Raw genomic sequence first — 19,853 nt, 5'->3', positions numbered from 1 at the left:
GGATGGGGACAGGGCCAGGGATAGGGAGGAGGATGGGGCTGGGGACGAGGACGGGGATGGGGATGGGGACGAGGCTGAGGATGGGGCCAGGGCCGGGGATGAGGATGAGGATCGGGCTGAGGCCGAGGACAGGGCTGGCGATGAGGCCGGGGCCGGGGCCCTGCGTGCAAGAGCCGGGGGCCAGGCTGGGCCCTTCTCGGGCCCTGTGTGCACCGGGGGCGGTGCCGGCCGAGGCGGGGCGGCCCCGCTTTCGCTTTCGTTTCCCGGCGGCGGCGGCGGGGCCGGAGCTGGGCCGCAAGTAGCGCGGCCGGGCCGGGGCCGGGGGGGGGCGGGTGAGGGCCCGGCGCGGCGAGGGGACGCAGCCCCGCGGGGCGGGGGGCGCTGCTGCCGGGGCTCCGGGCGCAGCATGGCGGGCCGCACGGTGCGGGTGGGGGGGCTCCCCGCCGACCTGCCCCCCGACCGGGTGGCCGACAAGCTGACCATCCACTTCCTGCGCTCCCGCAACGGCGGCGGGGAGATCGCCGATGTCCAGGTGCTGCCCGGCCCCCGGGCCTGCGCCCTCATCACCTTCGAGGCGCTGGAAGGTGAGGGCCGGGGGGCCCGCAGCGCCGGGCCCAGCCCGGGGGCTCTGCCCGGGGACCCGCCTGGGGGCTCTGCCCAGGGCTCTGCCCGGGGACCCGCCTGGGGGCTCTTCCCCGGGTGAGGCGCTGGAAGGTGAGGGCCGGGGGGCCCGCAGCGCCGGGCCCAGCCCGGGGGCTCTGCCCGGGGACCCAGCCTGTGGGCTCTGCCCAGGCCCTGCCCGGGGGCCCTTTCCCAGGTCAGTGCCCGTGGGCTCTGCTTGGGGTCCATGCCCCAGGGGCCCAGCCTGTGGGCCCTGACCGGGGACCCTGCCCGTGGGCTCTGCCCATGGCTCTGCCCGTGGGCCCTGTCAGGGGCTCTGACTGGGGGCTCTGCCCAGGCCCTGCCCGGGGGCCCTTTCCCGGGTCTGTGCCCGTGGGCTCTGCTTGGGGTCCATGCCCGGGGACCCGCCTGGGGCTCTGCCTGTGGGCCCGGTCCGGGGACCCTGCCCATGGGCCCTTCCTGGGGCTCTGCCCGTGGGCTCTACCTGGGGACCCAGCCCGTGGGCCCTTCCCGGGGCTCTGCCTGGGTCCCTGCCCATGGCTCTGCCCGTGGGCCCTGTGTGTGAGCCCTGCTCTGGGCCCTTCCCCGGGTCAGTGCCCATGGGCTCTGCCTGGGCTCCATGCCGGGGGCCCAGCCTGTGGGCCCTGCCCATGGGTCTGCCCTGCCCGGGGCTCTGCCCAGACTCTGTGCCCGTGGGCCCGGCCTGTACACCCTGATCACGGGCTCTGCCCGCAGGTCCGACCGTGGGCCCTGCCGGGGGCTCTGCCCGCTCCCCAGCAGCCGGCCCCATCCTCCCCCACATCCCCAGGGCAGAGATGGAGCTGCTGCTCCTCCTCGCAGGGGCTGGGCTGATGCGGCTCCTGGTGGCTTTTCCCACCCAGTGGCCCAGAGGATCCTGAAGGCGAAGAATCACGTCTTGTCGATCGGAGGGAAGAAATACCCGCTGGAAGTGACGGCACACATCGTGGAGCTGAGCCCCGACGAGGTAGCAAGGACAGACGGCTCCTGCCAGCCCAGTCGTGACAGCCCCAGCTGGCTCCCAGGCAGCTCTGTGCCTGGCAGACACGCTTGGGAGCAAAGACCTCACTCTGTCCTTTAATCTTAATTAGACTTAAAGCAAATCCATTTTTATTCATATTCAAATTTTTTTCTGTGCTAATAACATAGGGACAGCCAGGCAGACTGTGCAGTCAGTTGATTGGTATTTGTGCCTGTCAAAGCAAGGAAGAATAGGCTGGAGGGATGCGGCACTTTTCCCCAGCCCATCTGGTGACACACGAGGGATCCTGTTAATGCCTCTGCCGTGTCATTAGCTGGACACCGTGTCATTAGCTGGACACGCACAGTGTATTTTTCCTCTCTCCTTCTCAGGAGAGCTTAGGAGACAGACATGCTAGTATCTAGGAGGCACTGGAGAGTTTTTGCCTCTTCCTCCAGTTTCAAGAAAGTATGGCAGTAGCCACGTCTCATGTTTTCATGTCTCAGCACTGAATACAAGGGCATGGGAGCTAGCCTGGCATCGCAGACCTTCCTGCAAGCCTGTGGTGCCAGGCTGCTCGAAGGTCTGCAGCTGAAGCTCTGGGAGAGCAAGAGGGCAGCTACATTTCAGGTGCAGAACGGATGGTGGATTTTTTTGGGTTTGGGCTGTTTGCAGAGCCTGTGGAAGCGGGGAATCTCTGTGCAATTTGCCCCCTGCATTTCTTGTTTGCAGAAAGCTTTTGGCTATGCATACAAAGTCCCAAGAGTGGCTTTGGCTGGCTGAGTCTTTGAGTCCTGCCCATGTTATGCTCCCATCTCATTGGAAAGCAGGATGCTGAGAGAGAGAAGTGGCAGATTGTGTCATCCCTTCTGTCATAATAATGCAGGGGCGGTGGCAAGTGTCAGGTGCATTTGCCTCCCCCTTTGTCTTGGAGGCTCCTTACTTTTTCAGTCCTTTGCTATCTACTTGCAGATCTTCATACGCACTTGCATGGTAGTTGACTATGGCAAGCTCCCTGCTGGCAAAACCCTCCTGAGGAACCTGCATAAAGGCTACAGCAATGTGCAGTTCAACTTTGACTCCAAGAACACACACTGCATAATCAAGGGACCATTCACTGAGCTGCAGGCCTTCAGCAGAGAGCTGCTGGGCAGCCTGAACCTCAAGAGCCAAGCTGCTGGAGAGATCTTCCAGCCAGGTTCCAGCCATGTGGCCAAAGAGACCAGAATTCATGATCACCAACAAGTGCCTGACTCCACTGAGTCACCACAAGACACAGCAAAGCTGCTGAACTGGGACCGGGTGTGTAAAAAGGCAGCTAAAGTCCCGTCGACTCGGGGCCCAGTGGATGGGGAGTCTGTGGAACAGATGGAGGACTTTTCCCTAGTGATGGACTTGGACATTTACTTGTACATGCAGAGGTTCTGTGCTGCCGAGTACCAAGGTGTGCTGTGCCAGCACCATGTGGATGTGGTGGATGTTAGCAGCGATGGCATCACCATACTGTACCTCCAACCATCTGCAGGTGTGCCTGGGGACATGGACGCCTTGCGACAGGCCCGCCTGGCCCTGCAGCAGCTTTACCAGCAGCTGGAGGTGAGCTTGCGCAAGGAGAAGATCGCCAAGGGAGGACTGGATATGGACAGCCAAGCGCTCAGGGCTCTGACACTTGAGCTGCAGAAACTGTATCCCCAGTTGCTCTGCCATGAGGATGAGAAGCAGCTTTATCTTATTGGAAACCTCATTGATGTGTCCCAGGCCAAGCAGTACCTTCAGGATTTCAGCACCAGAAGAGGTGCCCACGCACACACGGTCGGCATGCTCAGCAGCTCCCAGCCCTCACACCCAGCAACCTCCCGCGCCACAGAGGCTGCACCCCACAAACCCAAAGTGCCTGTGGACACTTCAGCCTCAAGGCTCAGCCCAGGCAGGCTGGAGCTGAAAGGTGAGCTTAAGCTGGCTGCCAACTTCAGCACTCGGAGAGCTGACAGGTCCCAGGCCAGCCAGGGCCTCTCGCTGAATCAGGACTCTCCACCAGTGGGACAGGCACAGTTTTCTGCAAAACACTTATCAGACGTGGATACTGTAAGTCCAAGTGACCCAACAGCTCTGACCCGGCAGTACCAGCCTCATGCCTCTACAACAGGTGTGGTTTTGGGGTCAGCAGCAGAGTCTCAGCAGAAGGACCCCAAAGAATATGACCATCTGAAAGGAGGTGCCAGGCTTACGAGACACAAGGCTGCGTCTCCCTTTGCGGGTAAAGAAAACAGCACTTCGCCGTATCCTGGGGACTCCAAAGGCTCTGGTCCCATCAAGCTCCACCTGTTCACTAGCGCACCTAGTACCTTTGACACGACAAGGACCTCTTCTGCTTTAGACTCTAAACCCTCTGAATCCAGGCCTCTTCTGCGACGTTCCAACAGCTTCTCTCTGCCAAGGTCAAAGGAGAGCGACAAGCTCCAAGACACTGGCAGGGCAGGCAGTGGAGGCCATAGGGTGAGTGAAGAAATGAGTCTGGACTCTCTGCAGTGGTCATACCTGAAAGACGTTTGCCACGCTGCTATTGATGAGCTGTGCAGGGATGGAGGCGTGCAGATCTCAGAGCACCGTACCGGGGACTGCACTGTGCTGACGCTACAGGCGGTGGAGAGGAGCAAGCTCTTCCAGGCTAAATGGAAGGTGGAGGCCCTCGTACAGAAGTGTCCTGACCTTGTGTGTCAGAGTATGAGCTACTCGGAGCTCGCTGTAGATGGTCCAGATGATGATGCCCTGAGTGAACTGTGCAGCCTCTTGCAAGGAAACTCCCTCCAGGTTGGACTCAGCAAAGACAAGCACCAGCTCTATCTTGCCTGCCCCAAGGAGATGCTGCCAGGAGTGACTGAGGCCTTCCACGTGTTTTCTTCCAGGAGGCTCCGTGCCCTGAAGTCTTCATCCTTGTCTCCAGGACCAGAGAGTACAGGGCACTCTAGTGTCATCCAGCCGAGCAGAAGCCAGGACGTGGTGCTGGGTGCAGCCCTTCCCAGCAGTCTGGAGTCCCTACAAATGGGCCTGCAGCACCTGAACATCAGCAACAAAGCAGACCACGCAGATGTGCTCAAGGCTTTCCAGCTGCCAGAGGCTAAGGAAAAGAGGTCCCCCAGTCCCTGGAGGTTCCAGCAGGCACTGGGGCAGGAGGAGGCCAATGACCATGTTGATTCTGGGGCTGCGCAAGGAGGAAGCAGCCTTCTGAGTGCCAGTGCCGTGGATAAGCCAAGTCCTGCTGGTCTGAGGGAGTCCCAGGAACAGCTGAAGACAAAATTGTCTGGGGGGGAGCCTGATGTTGCACGGCTAAAGCAGGTTTTGCCAGACAGATTCCAGTTTGCCAGAGACAAGATCAGAGGAGGTCACAATGAAGCGATGGGACAGGCGCGTCCGCTGGTTCCTGTGGCAGATGGTGCTCCTCACTCCCTGCCCACCTGGCTGTACAGGGCTACGGCTGCTGAGCCCCCCGAGGCTGCAGCCGAACCATCACCTGCAGCAGAGCCCAGGGGCCAGGAAAGGGCCCCGCTCCCAACGGGCAGCAGCAGTGTGCAGGAGGAGCCTGACCTCTCATCACAGCAGACAAGAGGTCCCAGCCCTGGACAGGAAAGCAGCAAGACCCCTCTGGGCCAGTGTGATGCTTGCCAGGGCTCAGGTGTGACCTGCCAGGCCCCCTGCGGTCACGCCTTGTGCAGGACATGTTTTGCAGTGGACAGTACGCAACCAGCTTGTTGCAGCTCCTCCTCGGTTGCCCCAAGCTGCAAGATCACGGGGACATTCAGGATCTCCTCCCTGTCTCAGAGTCTGCCTGGCTATTATCGAGACCTAACGCTCCAGGTTGCCTACAACATCCCTGATGGCGTGCAAGGGGTAGGTACCCACTGCGGGGGCTTCTCCGTCCCGCTGCAGGACGTGCAATGGGTTCTGTCAGCATTGCTGGGCATGCAGGGAGTGTGTGCGTGTTTGTGTGTGTGTGTGTCAGGGGGGAGGACAGCTAGAGCTCCATGCCCCACATACCGAAGCAGCAGAGGTATGGACCTGTGGAAGGCAAAAAGCTCCACACGAGGCCTGGGAGCAGCTTGCTGCTTTTGAAGAGTGTGTAAGCTCTGGCTTTAGTTCAAAGTGAGAGGCCACAGTTGTCTGTGTATTTTCAGGCTTGCCAGAATCTCAGAAGCCGGCTCCGAGGCACAGCACTCAGGTTGTTGTTTAAAATGCTTGCTTCCTCTTCTAAGGTTGGTGACCCCCGCCCAGGACAGCCTTACAAAGGGGGCACTTTCTGTGCCTTCCTGCCTGACAATAGGGAAGGACAGAAGACAGCAATGCTGCTAAAGAAGGCATTTGAGCATGGGTTGACATTCCAGATCAAGTCCTGCAACGGAGAGGAAAGAGTGACATGGGGCCTTATTCCACACAAAACCTCCTGGGGTGGAGGCAAAGCCAGGTATGGCCCAGCTCATCCTAAGCTTCTAGGTGTATTTTTATTATTTTTTTTTAGCAATTGGAGGAGGAGAACCGTGGACTCCAGCTCAACACATCCTGGCATGGGTGGCTCTTCCAGGCTCCTGCAATGGCAGAGTTGGTGCCTCCCTTTTTGCTTTGGCTCACAGGGCAGCTGTGGTGTGGCAGACCAGACTTGGCACCCTCCAGCTGGAGCTGAAAGCCCTTGTCCATCCCACACCCAGTTCCCCATGGACAAGAATTCTGGGCCCTGTTCACTTACAGCTTTCCTGGCTTTTCCCGTGACGGTGCTCTGCAGCTGGCTCTGGGTGCAAGCCGGGCCTGCAGGCAGCTCCCAGGGAGCAGGACTTCCACCCTCAGTCCCTGTTGAAGGGCTGAGGCAAAAAGAAACTGCTTCTCCCCTCAGTGGTTCTAGCACCATCAGCAGGATTTACACTACTTCCCTCTCTGCCCCACAGGAACGGCTATCCAGACACCCAGTATCTCCGTGAGGTTTGTGCAGTACTGAAGAAACTGGGCATTGCGTAAGGCTCCCTGCCTGAGTGACCACGGCCTGTGCCTTTGCTTCACTTTCCAGCTGACAAAACTGCAGCTTAGCACAGATAGCTCAGGAAAAAGCAAGTGTTTGGCCAAGGAGCTCCTGTGTCATCAGAGACAGACAGAAATCTGCACGTCAGTGACAGCAGCACCTCCATCCCTGGCCCCTCGGCAAGCCCCTGCATGGATGGGAGCTTCCCTGAAACTCCAGCTCCTCCTGGATGCGGGTCCTCCCTAGCCAGCTGATCATGCAGCTTGTGTCAACACCAGCTCCAGGCCAAGCCCCGGCGTGGCTTTCAGCAGCAGAACCCAAACCTGGGCAGGAGCCTGCGTGTAGTCCAGCAGCCCCATCTTCTGGAAGTCTCTTCCACCTCCAGCCACTACAGGCAGGCTCCAGCTCAGCCCCCCCCTCCCCGGAGACTGTGCCAGAGCTGAGCTGTGATTAATTTCAGCTGTTGGCTCAGCCATTTGAGTCCTGGAGCAGACAGCCCCAAGCTACAGCCCCTCCCCAGCACCTGCTCTGGGGCCAGCAGGCACCCTGATGCTCTCCTGGGGGAGCAGGAACAGCTTTCAGTGCCCAGGACAGCTGCCTCCCCTGAGAATATACAGGCAGGGACAGTCTCTAAGTGGAGAAATGCAAATAAACAAGATTTATTCCCACATTTGTAGTAGTGGTTATTCACGCCTTGTCTTTACCATCACCTCAGGCACCCATTTCAATCTCAACGGCTCTCAGTGACAGACACAGAGTAAACAGCAGAGGCCAGCTAAGGGCTTCGCTCTCCTGAACAGGGCATTAGAAGACCAGTGCAACACTTGAGGCAGCAATTAACAGTTGTCCTTGAAAGCAGAGGCATCTTCTCACCCTGGGAGGGGTACAATTTGTAAACTGAGTGTGTCTACCCACTGATTGCCTTGGAGAAGTGATAAAAGTGCCCCAGAGGCTGAGCTAGGGGCAGAGGGTTCATTCCAAGAGGAGACTGAGCAGCACACTGCTGAGGGTTTTGTTATGCTTTTAATTAACATTTGAAACACATAAGGCATATGGTAACATTAGACAGAGGAGCATCACACAGTATAGTCATGTAAACAGCATTGGCACACTTGCTTTCTGTCCGACTTGGTTACACGCACAAAGCAGAATATATTTTTTTTTAAAACAAAGATTTTCCATGTGTCTGTAGGATGAGTATCACTCATATCACATATCTGCAAATCAACACGACTCAGACAGCACAGACCAGACCATATGTTGCAAGAGGCTCAGAGTCTAATGCATTTCACATCACGCTCATGTACTACTTGCCACTCACACCACACTTTGCCATCACCAGGGCTTAGCACACTAGAGACTTCATTAGGCAACAAGAGTGGTTTTTACACCTATGATAGCAGCTGTAGGTACACCAGGATCCTGCACGAAGTAAAGCCCGAGGCCCACGATGCTTCTTTCTTCTCCCTGGTCAATCAATTCTAGTTTAATACAGGTGTCCAAAATGAAATGTACAGCTAAAACTCCTTCCCCCCTCTCAAAGTACTTGGCAGAGGTCGCACTCCTCCGCACACGCTCCGCTCCTTCCCCTTCCGCAGTTAGCGTGCAACACGAGTGAGTTTGAGAGAAACCAAAGAGTCAAAACATGACAAAAAGCTGCCTGGTGATAGCAAAGGAGTTGCATTTTGCCCAAGACCAGTGGTACCAGTCTGGGAAGAGGTAACAACTGCAGTAATGACACAGGAATGGCACTGGCACAGGCATCCCTGTGCTGAGCAGCCCCTGCACGGCGCGCCCCCAGGGCTGAGGTCGCCTCTGCTCACGAGCTCCTCATGCTTTCCACTTGGACTCCTCACAGCATAAACTTTGAGCCAGACAATCCATAAAACAAACATTAAATTGCACTTCTGATAGGTGGAATGGCACATGCAATTTAAGAGCAGGAACCTTCTATTTCCTCAATAGCACAACTTTGCCCTAAACAGTTGAGCAACATCGACTGGAATGATTTTCATCCTAGGTTTTTTGTTTTTTGCTTTGGTCCTTGGTATACAAACCTGCTGGTTAACTTTTTAAGACACTTGAAGTTGTTTTACATAGGTTCTATACTTATTGGCCCATAAAATGCTTGTCCATAAAAAAAAAAAAAGTAAAAACAACAAAAAAAACCAAAAAAACAACCAACCACAACCACCTAGAGCAGAGCCTTGAGGCAGTGGAGAGCAAAGTTACACTGAATCTTAGTCTTTCTGTAGAAAACATTGTTTCTGCCAAGGGACAAAAACAAACAGTGCTAAACTCTGACAGATAGTAACTGCTTTGCACTCTTGCCCTGATAAGGGCTTCTGGGACTTGTAGGCAGAAGATGTGCAAGCAGCTACCCACGAAGACTTGGGAGCCGGGATTGTTTCCAGAGAGCCGGGATTGTTTCCAGAGAGCCAAGGCCAGGGTGGCAGATAAAGCCTCAGTCGAGGACCAGCTGGAGCCAAGCAGCCACCCCGGGGGGAGACAAGGGCTCTACAACAGCTCTTCTGGAGCGGGGAGCACAGAACCGCCAGGCTGGCCCTGGAAAGGCTGCAATACACGGAAAGGGAGTGTCTTATTCACAGTAAATCAGACTACACCAGCAGCGTTCACAAAACAGAGCCAGCGAGAGTTGTCAAGAGGTTTTTGGCAATATTTCAAAAGGCCAGAATGGAAAAGGCTCCAGTGACTTCCTAGTCCTTACAGGCATGTAGAAGAAGGCACTGAGATACTGTTTTCTGTGGCACACCGCAAGGCAGCACGTCAGGGGTATCCCATGGGAAGCTCCAAGACTCCCGCTTTCCTCCTTCAGGCTGCAAGAGCCTCGCTACGCTGCCTGACCACGGCCAACCAAGTAAGGCACTGAGCACGCACTTAGCCGAGACTAAAGCAAGGAAAAGGGTGTTACCGTGAAACACCGTTAGATCATTTTCCCCTTTGCAAGTGTGCGGTGGTGTGCTGTTTGAGCACGCTGCTCTTTCATCAGGGTCAAGTTCAGTTTCTCAGAGGAACAGGTTCAGGCTTCCCATTTCAGCAATTTTGACAGTCCTGTTGTGGAGACCTGGCATAGCAGCACTAGACAGTCCGATTTAATCTGAATTAGAATGACAGGGCAGATCGAATGGAGAAGCGGCAAGATTTTGGATTCAGAAAGGTTAAAAGTTGTGCTTACGAGTTTCATCAGACCCCGTTTATGAAGTTTGCCTATCAAGTGCGAGAGATGGACTGACAAGGATCTGTGATGGGGCTCCAGCCTTCCTCTGAGGTCGTAGGGAACGGGGTTGTTTTAATACTTAAAAGTGAGCCAGGGCAAGTCCCTGAGAGGCTGCGCCTACGCGTCTTTGAAGAACTAGGGACTGAACCCAAGCACCTGAAATCCAAGCTAGGAGCCCCGCTGGGGGACAGGGCTGGCTGAGGCAGCAGCCCCACTCCTCAGCCGCACAGAACCCCCAGCCCTGCGCGCAGCCTGCCTGCCCTCGAGCCCTGGAGGGGCTTCACACGCGGGGCCCTTTGCCCAGCGAGCATCCCTCCTCCTTGGGGCATGGTTACGCAGGGCTCCGGGCAGCAGGGATTTGCTCCTGGAGCCCGAGCTCTCCCTCGATGGGCAGCTCTCCTTGGCACCCCCAGGTTTACACCTTTTCAAATCCAAAATGAAGCCTAAAATCCCGCAGCACCTCCAATCCATGACAAAGCCTCAAAGCAAGCACAAACGGCACCACAGTCACTCAGGCCTGAAAACACGTCTGGCAGGAAAGGGGGGCACTCGCCGGGATGTTCAATGCTCACAGAACTAGGCTTGGCTCTCTGCACAGCCACGTTTCCAGATGCATGGAAGAAAGGAAAGAAAAAGGAGGAGGAAACAGAGTGCTGGTCTGGGAGGAGCACCCCAGCAGCTCCTAAACCCTCAGTGCTGAATGAGAGCCCCAAATCTGCAGTTTCAGGGGAAGAAAAAGTCAAGCCCTACTGCAGCACCGAGCCCCGAGGTGGGAGCTGGTCTGAGCGCGTATCGAATGAGCTAGCTAGAGAATGAAAAGCACGGTCTACACTGCTCAAGGCGCCCAAGCCAAGAGGCTCGACGCACGCTTTACTGAGCGGCGTGCACAGAGCGAGCCAGCCCAGGCTCCCGCGACCAGTTCTTACACGTTGATTCCCAAATTGCAACGCCTCCCCAGCACACAGGGCACAGCACAAAGCAAGCGTTAACAGGGGGCTTAGTTTGTTCCCATCTTGCTTAAGTCCGACTCAACACCGCAGCCCTTGGAAATACAAACACGAGGGTGAAGTTTAGCCTTAACAATACCAACTTGGAGCCCAACATTAATAAAGCACAGAGCCAACATCAATTGTTCCAGTCACTTGAGACACAGTCGAGTCCTTATGGTCTCTAAAAATCAAGACACGGTTTAGATCTCCCCTATACAGTTTGGAATCGGAAAATGGACAAGATCAAGTTACCCAAATGAAACTTTTTCTTCCGTATTCAGACACGGCCCAGCCTGTCGGGTTTCTTGCCGACTGCAAAGAAGAGTGACTGCAAATTAAGTGCAATATGCCATAGACTCCAGAGTGCCAGGATGGTTATTTACAAGGCAAAGACCTGTTACGCTCTGACTGGTGCTGGAGGCCTACAAAAGCAGAGGGGAAAGTGCGTGGTTAGTGTAAACAGATGAGTAGCTCGTGCTAGAATTAAACCGGGCCAGCCAGGCTTTGCCTCTGGCTGTTGAGGAAACGTGCCAAGTTTGGCCCATTCTCCTGCTGAACGAGCTTCCCCAAGGTGACAGCGCAAATGCTTCAGCAGGGCTCGGCTTCTGTGGAGACACTCAGCAGTTGCTACAGTACGTGGCACACCTTGACTTTTAACAACCGCACAACCTGTCACTGTCACCGGCAGCTGCTGGAAGCGCCAGTTGCACTGCCAGAGAAAACGAAGGTTAGTTTGGAAATTCAGCAAAGAACCAAGGGATTAGAAAAGTATAGAAAATAAGCAGGCTTCAGGACAGAGCTAGGGCAGGAGGCCGGTCTGGCAAAGGGTCAGTCACAACGAGAGCATGCAAACCTCATCTGAGCTTTAAGCACAATGTTCTTGTTCTAGTGAATATGGAAGCTACTGATCTGTCCATTTCCAGGTCCCAAAGAGATCAGGGAGTTAAACCATGAATTCACAATCTGCACACGTCTTCTCCTTAGTTCTCTTCTTTTTTGGATTCTTCCTTGGGTGCTTCAGGAACCAGGATGACTTTTCCAACATTCTTCTTCTCTTGCATCTGCCTCATGGCATCTGCCACCTGGAAGCGACAGGAATCTCGTGAGACCCAGGCCCACCATGCAGTGCAGTCGTGCCCTCCCTGGGCCCCTTGGGCCACCCAGACTAGCCCGAGGGCCACCCTGGGGGCAGCTTTCCCAGCAGCCGAGCAAGCGCGAAGCACCCAGATGCCTCTGCACAGATGCATTTTGGACAGAGCTGGGCAGCTACCCCAGCCTGCCCATAGGAAACTGTCCTCAAGAATTCACACAGCCCACTGGTAACACACGCAAGGATGTTCTGCTACACAAATTGTGGAAGAGTGAAGTGTGAGTCACCACAGCTTCCATCCCAAACAGAGGGGAGCATCGCAGAAACCCAGCCAACAGCCAGAAAGACAGTGCTCCTACCATCTACACAAACACAGAACAACACATGCACGGTGGTTTTATCATTATTAAGTAAAACAGCACCTAGACCAGGCCTGGAATCAATTTTTTCTTGATTCTAATTCTCAGGTACTAACACCAACTGATCGCTACCAAGTCCTTTGCTCCCTTGCACTAAGTCCTATCCCAGCAAAGGATTTCCAAGGGAAGAACCTGACTCTGCCTGGACGCATCAATGCAACAACACTGAGCACAGCAGAGCTGCTGAAGAACCTGCCGCTCTCTCCAAACATCCTCATTCTGCTTCACCGCCTGGGCTCTTTTTCACTCATGGGAGGGCAGCAGCAGTCTTACCAGCTGTCTGCATAATTACAGGGTGCAGACTCAGGGCAGTCTCCAGTCTAATGCATAACCCAGCCCCTTCACAGACGGCTGCTGCCCACGGAGCACAGCTGAGCACCTGCCCTATTCCACAGGGACACTGTCTGGCATTGCCCAGCTCTGCGCACTGGAGCAGAAGAGCCCAGCCACTTTGCTCCTCCTTAATATCTTAAAAAGAAAAAAAAGGCACTGAATGTCTGAGAACAGATGGTTATTAAACATTTGCAACAGTTCAGCCCCCATGAATAAGGGGCTCACACTGAACCAGAGCTCACTGTGCAGAAAACAATCACCCAGTAATTTCTGAGTGCTGCCATCCTATACGTTAGCTCAGACTCACCTGATCAAAGGGCCATACAGAGTCTATTTTGGGCTTGATTTTGCCTTGGCCGTACAGGAAAAGCAGCTTGGCTACAACGATGCCAATCAGCTCAAATTCTTCATCCATATATCCAAGGTGGTAGCCACACACAGCCTTGTTATGGTGTAGGAGCTGCAAGGCACTGATGCTGAACTGGTTCCACCAGGTTTTAGCCATAGCCATGAAGTTCTTCTTCTGCCCAGTGAGCAGGTTTGCCATCCCTAAAAAAAGGCAAGCCACAGATGAGCTGGGATCAACACGAGAAGCAGCAGGCATCCCGCGTAACAGCTCAGAGAATACGCGGGGCAACAGCCGCTCACACAGACAGAGGTGAAAAGTGGATCACACCAGGATCTGCCCAGTCAACCTTCAGTGGAAACAGGTACCTGCCTCAGCCTCGAGAGACAGAATTTGGTTTATGGGCACCCACAATACAGAACAACTCTTCTCTTAGGTGGGCAGCAGCAGCACAGCTAGATTGGAGTGGTGGCAGAGGCAAGAGAGGGTTACAAGTCACATCCAGCCAGGCTGGCAGGACAGCACTCCTCTTCTCTACAGCCACGCTTCTCCAGGGAGCCACGCGCTGCAGTGGCTGGGACAACAGAAGCAGCACACTGGTGCAAGTGTCTGGAATCTCACTGGGGGTTGTGTGAGGGCTTTGTCTACAGGACAAAAATCACAGTGTCTCAGGGCCGGGGAATGGAGAGATAAGTATTCAGTAGCCTCAAACCTCATCACCCACACATCCTCTAGAAGAAAAGCAAGGCTCTATTAGTGCTGTGCATTAAGTCAGCCTGGACAAAGCAGCTGTGCCAGCGTTCCTCCACAGGGACATTCCAGCTTCCCCTGCAGGCACCAGCTCATATTCAAGGAGAGATCTTGGCATGGGAGGGAAGACCCTTGGAGCCCGTGACCAGGGGAGCTTTCAGGACAAGGCACAAATCTCACTCCCCTCAGTGCATCACCCAGGCGAAGCATCCTAAAGACCTTCACGAGATAACAGAACTACAACACGCACAGCAGTCAGCAGCGGCGATGCTCCCTCATGGCTGCGCATCCAGGCACGGAGCGGTGTGGAGCATTCCCACGCGGATCCAAGCCCTCCCTGACATCACAGGGTCCCTCCCACGCAGGAGCCGGGCTGTGGGCACGCTGCTCACACTTACCGTAAGTGATGAGTTTGCCCATTGGCTTCAGCAGGTTAAATGCTTTGGACGTATCGGATCCTCCCAGGGGGTCCAGGACAATGTCAACACCTAGAGGGAATTGAAAGTAACTAGAAGTTTCTTTGCACTTGAAAGAAATGCAGGACAGTTGTAGAAGTCCCTCCACCACCACATGGTACCTTTGGGAGAGATTTTCCGGACCTCCTCTGCATAATCCATCGTTCTGTAGTCAATGGGGTGAGCGACTCCGCTCTCCTTGAGCAAATCGTGCTTGGAGGCAGATGCTGTGCCAAAAATGGTGACATTTTCTACTGTCTTGCACAGCTGGATGGCAGCAGTTCCCACACCACCTGAAAATCAGCAGCGAGAAAGACTTAGAAGCAAACAGCCCGAGCAGTCAGAAAAGCTTTTGGATAGGTAAATTATCCCTGCTCGTACTGACTGGACAGTGCTGGGAGGCTACGGGATAACGGCTTTGCCTGGGGCGGGCTGATGCCTGCGACACGCTGGGGCAGGCTGACCCCGGCTGCTGAGAAATAGGTTCAGCATTTGCCAGGGTGAGCGTGCTGCCTGCATCTCCGGCAGGCGATGCTCTGGCAGTCCAGCCCCGTGCCGATCACCGCCTCACCCGTGCCACCCCCGTGCCTCACCCCTTCACACCCGATGTGAAGCTGCACATCGAGGTCAAGAGGCTCAGCACAGGCTGGCAAGAACCGTTTACCTGCAGCCATGTGGATGAGGACGCTCTGGTTGGGTCTCAGGTTTCCAAAGTCAAACAGGATCATGTAGGCGGTGATGTAGTTTACAAGAAAAGCGGCCGCTTCCTCGAAGCTCATCCCCTCAGGTATCAGGAATGTCTGCCTGGCTGGCACGTTCACAATTTCTTGCCAGAGCCCTGACCTTGCCAGGACCATTACCTTATCACCAACCTAAAATCAAACAGAGGACAAGGTGCGTCTCCAGAGGCCAGAGCCAGGTCCACGCCTGCTGTTCTCCATGCAGAGGTCTGCAGGGACCGCAGCACCCCAGCCCTGGATGGGAGCCCGCAGCTGCGCTCTGCTCGCACCACAGCACCTCTCGCCCAGCCCTGGGCGCACGCCGGATGGGACCGCAGGCACCCCAGGCTCTGGCTTGCACCCACCGTGCTGCCTGACTGCCAGCTGCCCGAACCAGGGGACCCCCAGCAAGGGAAAGAGGGGAGGGGGCTGTGTCCTGCCCTCCCTGCCCAAGCTGGGAGCAGGAGTCTGAACGCTGTGAAATATTCCTGCTGCAGGAGGCCTGGGGCAGGGCCTAACAGGATCAGCTCTGGAAAAAGCACAGCCAACCTTAGGAAAACCCCTCAGGGCTAAGCCTCAGGCATCCCCCAAAATCTGCTCTTATCCCAGTGGACAAGAAACATCTGGCTGTGCAAGGGGAAGCAGCCGGCACCAAGAGGCACCAAGGCAGCGGCAGAACCGCTCCTCAGAACGGCTCCCGGCCTCTGGGTTTGGCTTTTACACGTGAATAAACCACGAGGTTTTCCTGGATGGGAGGGAATCATCTCGGACACGCTGGGGGGGGGCGTTTTTTCAGCCACTTCGTCTTGCTACTTGTGCACCCCAGATGATCCTACAGCACCGTGATTGCCACGGCCCCACCGACGGGCTGGGAAGAGGCAGAGCCAGCTTCTCTGTCCCCCGAGTGCCCTGCCGGGGGGGGCCGCAGCTCCAGCCCCCCCAGCCCCAGCCCCCCCCATCCGCTGCCCGCCCACGCCCCCCCCACCCCCACCCCCCCCGTGCTGCTGCCGTTCAAGGACGGTCACGAACGCGCTGGAACCAGCACGGCCCCGCCGCAGCCGCCACCCCACCGGCGTCCGCCACCACCAAGGCATCTGTGCCCGTGCAAACACCTGGCAGCCCCCGGGGGACGCGCCGCCCCCCCCGGCCCCAGCCCCCGCGGCCCCCCGGGGGGACGATGTTGCAGCCGCCGGGACCGGGCCGGGCCCCTTTGTCCGGGGCTTTGTGTGCGGCCGGGTCACGGCAACCGCCGCCCGGCCGCCCCGACGGGGAGCCCCGGCCCCAGCTCGCCGCCGCCTCCCGGGGCTGCGGGCACCGGGCGCCCCCGCGGGGCTCGGAGCCGCACCGGGGCCGCACCGGCGGGGCGGGGCCACCGCAGTGCGGCGAGGCCGGGCCGGGCGGAACCGGGCCGGGCCACCCCTCACCTTTCGGTCGCGGACGCCGTCGCCGAGGGCGCGGACGGTGCCGGCGCACTCCATGCCGGGGCAGACGGGCGGCGGCGGCAGCCGGTCGTAGAGCCCCTGCCGCGCCATCAGGTCGGCGAAGTTGAGGCCGCAGGCGCGGACCCGCACCGAGACCTCGCCGGGCTGCGGGGCCCCGCCGCGCCGCGCCTGCACCTTCACCTTCTCGTAGCCGCCGAAGCCCGTCAGCACCAGCGCCCGGTGCTCCGCCGGCTCCCCGCCGCCCGCCGGCGGGTCGGGGCCGGGGGCCTGCTCGGGGCCGGGGGCCTGCTCGGGGGCGGCGGCGGCGGCCGGGGCCGGCTCGGCGGACATGGCGGAGCGGAGCGGCGGGAGCGGCTGCGGGCGCGGGGCGGCGGCGGGCGGGGAAAAGCCGGGGCGCGGCTGGGGGCGGGGCGCGGGCGGGGCGGGGCGGGCACCGGGGCGGGCACCGGGCTGCCTCCCGCTCCCCCGGCCTTGGGCCCGCTGCCGGTGTGCTTCCCGCTCCCGGTGTGCCTCTCGCTCCCCGGGCCCTAGGCCTGCTCCCGGTGTGCCTCCCGCTCCCGGGCCGCCCCCCGCTCCCCGCTCCCGCCCCGACGGCGGGCGCCCCTCCGCAGCCCGGTGCCCCGGGGGAAGCCTAGCCCCGCTCCCTCCCCGCGGCCCCGCTTCCCCCGGCAGGTCTGGAGCCGCTGCCAGGGGAGACGGGAGCGGGGGGGATTTGCCCGACCCCCTCCCCGGGGCACCGGCGCCGCTGCCGGGGAGCGAGAGGTGCCCCGGCTCTGCGGGATGCGCCGCCCTCGGCTTCCTGCCCGCAGCATCTCCCCCCCCCCCAGCCCTCACAACCTGCTTTTTCTTTCTTTTTTCTCTCCCCCCCCCCCCCCCAATGATTCATTTCAAGCAAACAAACTGCTCGCATCTTTTCTGGAGACACATGCGAAATGGCTGTTTTGCTGGAGTGTCATCTGGCTGAGCTACTCCTGCAATTTATTGTAACTGATGTCACTTGCAGGGAGGTTTAATAAACATCTCGCCGCTCCCAGCCCTGAAATGGCTGCGTGTGGTGGAGATGAGGCACAGACTGGCTCACAGACAAGAGGGAGGAGTAGAGCCCTAGTCCGGTAACTCAAGACACATCAATAAGGCAGGGTGCGCGGATAAATCGATGGATCCAGCCTCTTTTCCCGCTCGTGAAGCAGCTGCCAGCAGACAGCTCGCCATTAATTCACTGCACAGGTCTGTGTCCAGCTCCTGTGTGTCACGCTCGCCATGGCGGCTGCTGATGCACCGTGGTTTCGTGTCAGATCCACGCTCCGCTGCTCGGCGAACGCACCCTCCTCCCTAATAACCTGCAGCCATCGCAGGGTGACTGCTCGAGCACACAGCTCAACGAGCCCCTGAAACAGAAAAGCATCCGCCCCCCCAAAGCAAGCAAAGACCACCTGGAGGATGATCCGAACATGTACTGGGCAAGTTTCTGTGTCATCCCAGTGCTCCGGTGCCTAGCCAAGCTGGGCACGGTGCCTGCTTTGGGCAGGGCTCCCGACAGCGTTTCATGGAAGTCTCTGGCCAGCCAGCGGATTAGTGAAGCTCAGCCTGTCCAGGGGCTTTGTTTGCCACAGCAGTCCCGCTCGTTAGGCAAATGCAGCCTGCCGAGCCAGGCCAGCGGGAGTTTTACATGAATGTGGCCTTGTCCGGCAGGGCTGGCCGGGAGCTGGGCGAGCTGGGCGAGCTGGGCGAGCTGTGCGGCTCAGGAAGCCGAGCACAAAGGCAGGAAAGCGGCCAGGAGGGCAGAGACCTCGAGCAGGCAGTGCAGCATCAGCACCTGCAGCATGACATGTTTATGGCTGTGGTAGGAACAAGGAGGAGGCTCATGTCCCGTTGCACGACAGGACGGCAGTCCGGCTGGGACAGTTGCTTTACACCTTGGTTTGCTGTTGCTGAGCTCTGAGAAATACAGATGTGCCTTCCTGACATCTGGGCATCTCCCACACCCACAATTAGTCAGAAGCAGTCAAAGCACAATCCTCTGTCTCCTACTGCCCTTCTGAGGAGCTTTCTAGCATTTGCCCTTTCAGTGATTTATTTTCACAGTTGTCAGGGCTCTTGTGGGGGATGAAACGTGCTGGCCAGGAGGGATGGAACATGCTGGCCAGGAGGGATGGAACATGCTGGCCAGGAGGGATGAAATGTGCTGGCCAGGAGGGATGGAACATGCTGGCCAGGAGGGATGGAACATACTGGCCAGGAGGGGTGAAACGTGCTGACCAGGAGGGATGGAACATGCTGGCCAGGAGGGATGGAACATACTGGCCAGGAGGGACGGAACATACTGGCCAGGAGGGAGCCCCGGTAGGCACCGGAGGTAAGGGGATGGCTCCCAACAGCTCAGGGGGTGGTAGACGAAGGCAGCGGGTTTGGGGAGCCAGGCTCCTCTCCTGCCAGGCTGCTCCAGCTGCCTGCAGCTCCAAAGCGGATCAGCCCGGGGTAGTTCTGTGTGGTGCCACCCTTGGGTGGGCTGTTCCTGCTGCCTGTGTCTCTCCTGTGCTTCCGAGTCAGTCTTTCCTGATCAGCTCAGCTCAGTAACGTTTTCCCTGTAAATCTCACTCTACCCAGTTAGTTCAGTTTTTGCTCTGCCGTGGTGGCTTTTCCACTGGTGCAGGTTTCAGAGGGGCAGCTCGGGCAGGTCGGTACGGGTGAAGTGCTGCTGTTTGTGGGGGGTGGGGAGGTGCCCGTGCCCGTGCCCGGTCTGCAGCTGCACACTCAGCTGGCAGCTCTGCAGACCCCGGCACAGCACGGTGACCGGGTGCCGCTCACCACCCCTGGGACACCGGTGCGGGCTGGCAAGGGGAAGCACTAGCCAGAGAAAACACGTTTCCCCAGTGGAACTGGTGCTCACTCCTCCAGCCCTTTTTTGGCAAGCTCTCCGACCGTGGGCTTTCGCGGCACAGAAGCACGCAGCCAAGGTGCTGGGACCTTCTGAACGGCATTGACTTGTGATTTACAGCCAGAGGTAGGCACAGGTCCCCGAGGAAAGCATCCCCATTATCTCTCTCCCAGAGTCTCAGCTTCCCTGCTTGTTTGCAGCCCCCCCGGTGCTCCCCCCGAAGCCTCTGGCAGGGGTGAGGAGGACGCGCTGGCAGCAGGAGAAGTGCCAGCCGCCCTGCCCGGCTCTTTGTTCCACCTCCCTTTATTTTCGCACAGGGCTCTCACAGTCCCTTTCCTCTGCTCTCAAGGACACAGGAACAATGAACATGCCGGAGATAAGAAAGCCTGGCAGCCGTTCGCCAGTCAGCAGTCAGCTGCCTGTGGGAGCTCAACCTTGGCCCCTGGGCTCCCTCAGGATGGAGCCCAGGGGGGCCAGGCCCCCAAAATCCTTCCCTCAGCCAGCGAGGCTGCCTGAGACCCTGCTCAGGACCACCTGCTGTGGGGCATCCCCACACCTGGTGGCAGGTGAGCACGCAGAGCTGAGCTGT

General features: G+C 57.9%; 2 protein-coding genes across 4 annotated transcripts; one reads left to right on the top strand and one right to left on the bottom strand.

Annotated features, from left to right (window-relative positions):
• Window positions 1-103: 103 nt before the first annotated feature.
• Window positions 104-7,273, top strand: LOC130160235 (uncharacterized). 3 transcript variants are annotated; one of them, XM_056362566.1, is made up of 5 exons: window positions 330-584; window positions 1,503-1,606; window positions 2,573-5,488; window positions 5,851-6,059; window positions 6,535-7,273. In XM_056362566.1, exons 1-5 carry the CDS (start codon window positions 407-409, stop codon window positions 6,602-6,604), a joined length of 3,477 nt encoding a protein of 1,158 aa, XP_056218541.1. In that variant the 5' UTR covers window positions 330-406; the 3' UTR covers window positions 6,605-7,273. The 3 variants fall into 3 exon arrangements, with proteins under 3 accessions (XP_056218543.1, XP_056218541.1, XP_056218542.1); XM_056362568.1 differs by lacking the exons at window positions 5,851-6,059; window positions 6,535-7,273 and having other exon boundaries at window positions 104-584; window positions 2,573-4,411; window positions 4,507-4,710; XM_056362567.1 differs by having other exon boundaries at window positions 470-584; window positions 1,462-5,488.
• A 336-nt stretch (window positions 7,274-7,609) lies between these two features.
• Window positions 7,610-16,774, bottom strand: VAT1 (vesicle amine transport 1). The gene is made up of 6 exons (XM_056362611.1): window positions 16,369-16,774; window positions 14,890-15,097; window positions 14,348-14,518; window positions 14,169-14,258; window positions 12,982-13,223; window positions 7,610-11,914 (listed from the first exon to the last, which is right to left on the bottom strand). The coding sequence occupies exons 1-6, from the start codon at window positions 16,714-16,716 to the stop codon at window positions 11,813-11,815; spliced, it is 1,161 nt and encodes a 386-aa protein (XP_056218586.1). The 5' UTR covers window positions 16,717-16,774; the 3' UTR covers window positions 7,610-11,812.
• Window positions 16,775-19,853: the final 3,079 nt, after the last annotated feature.

The sequence above is a fragment of the Falco biarmicus genome, chromosome 17 (genome assembly GCF_023638135.1).
Source record: "Falco biarmicus isolate bFalBia1 chromosome 17, bFalBia1.pri, whole genome shotgun sequence".
Classification (NCBI taxonomy): Eukaryota; Metazoa; Chordata; class Aves; order Falconiformes; family Falconidae; genus Falco; species Falco biarmicus.
This window is presented reverse-complemented; position numbering and strand designations above follow the sequence as displayed.